General features: G+C 43.7%; 1 protein-coding gene across 1 annotated transcript; it reads left to right on the top strand.

Moving 5' to 3' along the window:
• The first annotated feature begins 5582 nt into the window (after nt 1–5582).
• On the top strand, nt 5583–6409 carry LOC133336907 (juvenile hormone epoxide hydrolase 1-like). The gene has a single exon (XM_061545179.1). The coding sequence runs from the start codon at nt 5636–5638 to the stop codon at nt 6407–6409; it is 774 nt and encodes a 257-aa protein (XP_061401163.1). The 5' UTR covers nt 5583–5635.
• Nucleotides 6410–6757: the final 348 nt, after the last annotated feature.

Raw genomic sequence — 6757 nt, forward strand, 5'->3', positions numbered from 1 at the left:
GGAGCTGAATAAATTGGAATTGTCCTCTACTGGCAACAAGGCTGAACTACAAAAACGTCTGTTGGATGAGTTCGAGCGCCGTGGTATGAACATCGATACATATGAGTTTGACAGTAAGGATGAAGTGGATTTATCGGAAATGGGCGAATCCAACGGTGGGGAAGTCTCGTCAGTAGCTGCCAGGGGTGACGATTTCAGAGAAATGCTGGCTAAAATGTTTCCAGAAACACGAGACGAAGGAGAGAATTCCAGAAAGTCAGAAGAAAACACGAGACGAATGTTCGAAGAGAATTCCAGAAAGTTAGATGAACTCAAGGCGGAGAATTGTAGAATGTTTGACGAAAATTCGAGAATAATGAACGAGAAACTCGAGAACATTACAGAAGTTATTGGAAGGAGAGTGGAAACCGTGGAGGTCCAAATTAAAGAGTTGGATAAGAAAGTGCAGTCGGTCGACGAGAAGATTCTGTCTGTGGATGAGAAATTTCTGGCCCACGACCACAGGTTTACGAATCTGGAGAAGAAAATTTCGGAACTGGAAATTAAAGGTGGTCCGGTGCGAGTTCCTGATAACACACTAAAAATCAAACCTCCTGTATTCGACGGCTCTACGTCATTCAATGTTTTCAAGTTACAGTTCGAGACAGTGGCTTCTAGAAATTCGTGGAACGACAGCGACAAAGCGGTTGCACTACTTCTGGCATTGAAGGGCAGTGCTGCTGATGTTATACAGAGTATTCCTGTCGCTTCTAGGAACAACTATGAAGATGTTATTGCTGCACTGGAACGTAAGTACGGTGGCGAACATAAACAAAACATCTACCTTATGGAACTAAGGGGAAAAGTACAGAGGGCAAACGAGACGCTACAAGACTTTGCAGCTGAGGTGGAACGTTTGGTGCTAATGGCGTATCCAGGAGAGAATCACCCATTGCTGGACCGTATGAAAATCGAAACCTTTGTGAATGGCATACGTGACCCTGAGATTAAATGTGCAACATATGCGTCACCAAAAGCGTCGTTTGCCGAAACTGTGTCGTTTGCCCTTGCCCAAGAGACGGCAAGAATAATTGTTAAGCCCCAGACCCACAAGATTCGCCAACTGGAGACCGAAGGTTGCGAACCCAAATCTCTCGTTAACTCGATCAAGGACGCCATGAAGCAGGTAATAGAAGAAACAAAGTTAGTAGGGATGACTAAGCCCAGGGTTAGATGCTACAACTGCGATAAAGCAGGTCATATTGCGCGCGAATGCAGAGCTAAGCGCAAACGATCCAGGTCATCGTCACCACCTCCAACGAAAGATGGTAGACGAATGGCTCAACAGTCCACCAATGAGTCACCGTTAAACTAAATCGAGCCAGTCCAGCGGGGCATGAACTGGCTCCCATCGACGATGGCCCCACAATCTCCATAGCAATAGTACAACAGAAAAGTCACAACCTAACAACAACTGGGTACATCAATGGTGACAAGCGAGTTCTGACGTTAGATACTGGCGCATCAAAGTCCATCATAAGATCAGATCTGGTAAAGGGAAACATAACGCAACTTAATGGAGTCAGACTGCGCACAGCAACGGGGGAGCCCGCGGCCGTACACGGCAAGATTACCCTGAGACTAACTATTGCCAATAAATCGGTGAATTACGATTTTATAGTTGCCGATATCGTAGACGAAGTGATAATAGGCGCAGATTTTATGATTGCCTTCGGTATCAATCTGGATATGAAAGAGCGTGTGATGACCTGGTCTAACGTCGAAATTCCGTTAAACGTGGGCTACGATGAAAGTACACCCATTAGACGTCTGACTACGGACCATCCAGAGATAATACCGCCCTGTGCCGAAGCAATAATATGGGTACCAATGAATGGAGATTGTGGAGCCGAGAAGTTGTGGGTGGTGGAACCAGCAGAAAACAGATACAGTAACATCCTAATAGCGAATGCCCTGGTGAAAAGCAACGAGGACGGATTGATTCCTGTTAGAGTTTTGAACCTGTCAAACAAGCAAGAGCAAATTTGTAAATTTTCCGAAGTTGGACAATGCACACCAGCTGAAGCTGTAGTTAATTTGGAAACTAGCACCGAAAAGCCAGCAGCCATGGAGAAGAAGCACCTCGACGGCTACATAAAAGAGTGGACACACCAATTATCACCTTCCGAGAGGAACAAGGCTAAGCAGCTATTATGGAAGTATGCCTCTACCTTTGCGTTGACAAAAGAGCACCAAGGAAGAACATCAGTGGTGAAGCATGAAATCAATACAGCAGACGCGCGACCCATTAAACAGCCTCCAAGAAGTGTTCCCCTGGCCAAAAGAGACGAGGTCCAGAAGCTGATAAGTGAAATGGAAAAGAGTGGTGTAATAGAACCATCGTCAAGTCCATGGTGCTCCCCAGTGGTCTTGGTCAAGAAGAAAGACGGAAGCACCCGGTTTTGTGTGGACTACCGAAAGTTAAATGATGTCACCAAGAAAGACAGCTATCCGCTCCCAAGAATCGACGACACATTGGACACATTAGCCGGGACGTCATGGTTCTCCACCCTCGACCTGCAGAGTGGGTACTGGCAAGTAGAGATCGCCGAGAAAGATAAGGAGAAAACAGCGTTTGGCGTTAATGGGGGTCTCTGGCAGTTCAATGTCATGCCATTCGGACTCTGCAACGCCCCGGCTACATTTGAAAGGCTGATGGAGCGTGTGTTAAAAGGGCTGCAGTGGAAGTCATGCCTCATATACCTGGATGACATCATAGTCATGGGACGCAACTTCGACGAACACATCAAGAATTTAAAGGATGTTCTTCAGCAGCTTTCGTCTTCAGGCCTCAAGCTGAACCCAAAGAAGTGCAGTCTCTTCCAACGAGAGGTGAAGTTCCTGGGGCATCACGTGACGCCGGAGGGCATATCGACGGATAAGGAGAAAATTCAAGCCGTCAGAGATTGGCCGCAGCCCCGAAATCTCCATGAGCTGCGAAGCTTTCTGGGTCTCTGCACCTACTACCGTCGATTTGTCCCAAATTTTGCCAACATCGCCGCCTGTCTACACCGCTTAACGCAAAAAGGCCAGAGGTTCCAGTGGGGCAACGACCAAGAAGAGGCGTTCAGTAAACTCAAAGACATGCTATGTAGAGCCCCCATTTTGGCATACCCTATACCTGGCGGAAAGTTTGCTCTGGACACAGACGCAAGTGCGTGCGGCATCGGTGGCGTCCTTTCCCAGGAAATCGACGGACAGGAAAAAGTCATCGGGTACTACAGCCGGACATTGTCGAAGCCTGAGAGGAATTACTGTGTGACGAGGAGAGAGCTGCTTGCTGCCCTTGAGAGCGTTAAACACTTCCACAAATACCTATATGGCCAGCATTTCCTGCTGAGGACCGACCACGCTGCTCTCCAATGGTTGCTGCGGTTTAAGAATCCGGAAGGTCAACTAGCCCGTTGGATCGAGAGGCTCCAGAGTTATGATTTCAGAATCGAGCACAGAAAAGGCGGAAAACACGGTAATGCTGATGCCCTGTCTCGTCGGCCATGCAAGGTAGAATGCAGGCATTGCTCAAAGGCTGAGAATAAGGAGAATATCGTTGATGTCCGACTATTGCAGTTTGAGTCGGGTGAAGATTGGTCGACGGAACAACGAAGAGATCCCATTCTGGGCAAAGTAATTTCGGCCATTGAAACGGGCAAGCGACCTAGTCGTAAAGAAATTACCTCCGAAAGCCCTCTTTTAAAATCCTATTGGGCCCAGTGGGACAGTCTACTTATAAAAGATGGCTGCCTATATCGCAAATGGGAAAGTGAGGACGGTAAATCTCACCGGAACTTGATCGTCGTCCCAGACTCCAAAATAAGAGATGTCTTGTCGGAGTTTCACGATGGGCCAAGTGGAGGACACCTTGGCATAGCAAAGACCGCTGAAAAGGTAAAGCAGAGATTCTACTGGGTCGGCTGTCAAAAATCCATTGCCGACTGGATCGCCAATTGTGAAAGGTGCATAAAAGCTAAAGGTCCAACACGGAAGAGTCGAGGCTACATGCAGCAGTATAATTCAGGAGCCCCTTTTGAAAGAATCGCAATGGATGTAGCTGGACCGTTCCCAACAAGCGACTCTGGGAACCGGTATGTCTTAGTGGTCATGGATTACTTCAGTAAATGGCCAGAGGTTTATGCTATCCCAAATCAAGAAGCCAGGACAATTGTGGATGTGTTCAGCAAAAATTGGATTTGTCGCTATGGTGTTCCATCTGAGGTTCATTCCGATCAAGGTAGGAATTTTGAATCGGCGATCTTCAAGGAAATGTGTGACTCCTACGGAATCAAGAAAACCAGAACGACGCCCCTACATCCACAATCAGATGGCATGGTGGAAAGATTCAATCGCACCCTTGAAGAACATCTACGGAAAGTGGTGGACAGCGGTCAACGAGACTGGGATGAGCATATTCCCAAGTTTTTGCTGGCTTATAGATCGGCCATTCATGATTCCACATCCCGGACCCCAGCCAAAGTTCTGTTCGGAAATGAATTAAAGCTACCTGGCGATTTGATATTCGGTGCTGCCCCAAACGACGATGTGAACCAAGATGAAGACAGTCAAAACTCTTTTAGCAAAGTCCACGATGCAGTTCGCCATCGAATAAAAATGGTTAGCAACCGCATGAAGGCAAGGTACGATCGAGCGGCAAATACCGATGGGTTTCAAGAAGGGCAACTGGTACTATTGTTCAACCCACAACGGAAGAAAGGACTTTGCCCCAAATTGCAAACGCACTGGGAAGGACCCTACAAGATTGTCACGAAAATAAATGACGTCGTTTATCGCATCCAGAGGAGCGACAGTCCCAGGTCGAAGATGAAAGTTGTACATTTGGAGCGGTTGACCCCCTACGGAACGGGAACTGTGCCTATTCGGGACGAACAGGCTTAAGCGGGGGGCAATGTTACGAATATAACTTTAGATTTAAGTTAATTTAGATGAATTCCGTTAATTTAAGAATTTGAATTGTAACGTAAATTTCTACTACGCAGTTTATTTGAATAACTTCACAACAACAACTACTGTATAGATTTTTCTACATCCTTCCATTTCCTCTTTCATTTTCTATTTTGTTATTGTCGTACAATTCTTGTTAAACGTCATTCCTCTTTCTTTGCTATTCCCTCGCCTGTATATGTGTTGTTGTTATTGTAAGTTTGTTTACTCAAGTTTGTTGTTGTTATTGTTCACTCAGTAAGTTTGTTGTTGTTATTGTTACTCAATGTGTTTGTTGCATTGGTAGATTGTTCGTGATCTAGGTGTTACCAGATCATCTAGAAACTTCTGTAGCGACAGGCAGGGCTCATATAAATAGAGGGAATGGAAAGGCAGTGAGTCAGTTGTGAATCAGATCGCGAATTGAAACCGTCGTGTAAAGTAAAGTGCAAAGTAAAGTTGTGTGAATAAAATCATTGTAATAATCGTAATCTGAAAGAACCCGCGTTTTATTTGGTACGAGTTGTATCGGGAAATAAAACAACGTCTACACGGGATTTAGTAAAACCCAAGAACGTAACAATATTTTTTAATTATTTGTTTTTTTTTTTATTTTTAGGGCACCTCAAAACGTGGTCTTGGCCCAGCACAAATTGCAGTCATGATGAGAAATCTAATGTTACGTCTGGGATATAAGAAATTCTTTATTCAAGGCACTGATTGGGGTTCTATAATCGGGTCACACATTGCCACACTATTCCCTGAAAATGTTCTTGGCTACCACTCTAACATGTGTACCGTCTCGAGTCCCAAATCAATGATTAAAGGTCTAATAGCTGGTTCTTTCCCTGGCATCTTTGCACCTAAAGGATATGAAGACTTCTTTTCTCCGGTATCGGAAAAAATACACTTTCTCCTAGAAGAAACAGGTTATGCTCATTTACATTCAACAAAACCCGATACAATTGGTACCGCCTTACATGACAATCCAGTTGGTTTAGCGGCCTATATACTTGAAAAATTCTCAACATGGACAAATGCTACCTATCGTCATCTGCCCGATGGCGGACTTAAGAAACGTTATAAATTGGATGCCCTACTGGATAATGTTATGATTTATTATCTAACAAACTCGATTACGACATCGATGCGCATTTACAAAGAAGCAGTAACGGAGGAACAACGGGCTCTAAAACTGGATCGTGTTCCCACGAATGTACCGACAGCATGTGCCCGCTTCAAAAACGAAATGATGCATTTCATGGATCTGCAGCTGAAGGATAAATATAAAAATTTAATACAAAGTACCTACTACAAGGAGGGTGGTCATTTTGCTGCCATGGAAGTGTCTGATATTGTCTATAAAGATTTTATAGAATTTGTTAAAAAAGTAGAAAAAATTAAGAAAATTACTGGATACAAAAGAGAATTGTAAAATAATTACATATTAAATTACTTAATTGTCTTTTTTGTTCCACGAATTTTTTAATATAAAGGAATTATTTTTTTTTTAATTTAAAAATGTTTTTTTCACTATATTACAATGCCACAAGTTGAACTGCGAAAGAGAAGTTATTATGATTCTTAATGATTTTGAAGCTCTGTTTGCCCAAAAAAAAACTCTAGTAGTCGATTTGTATAATCCTCCCTGGATACCAATAATTTATCATTAAAGAAATTTAGCAATGCAAGAAAAATATGACAATATTGCAATATTCTTCTGGTATAAATAAAACGATCGACTAAAAATCTTTTAAAATCCAATTAAAAACACAACAATGTT

The sequence above is a fragment of the Musca vetustissima genome, unplaced genomic scaffold (genome assembly GCF_032173495.1).
Source record: "Musca vetustissima isolate MV318-11 ecotype Yass unplaced genomic scaffold, APGP_CSIRO_Mvet_v1 utg355387, whole genome shotgun sequence".
Lineage (NCBI taxonomy): Eukaryota > Metazoa > Arthropoda > Insecta > Diptera > Muscidae > Musca > Musca vetustissima.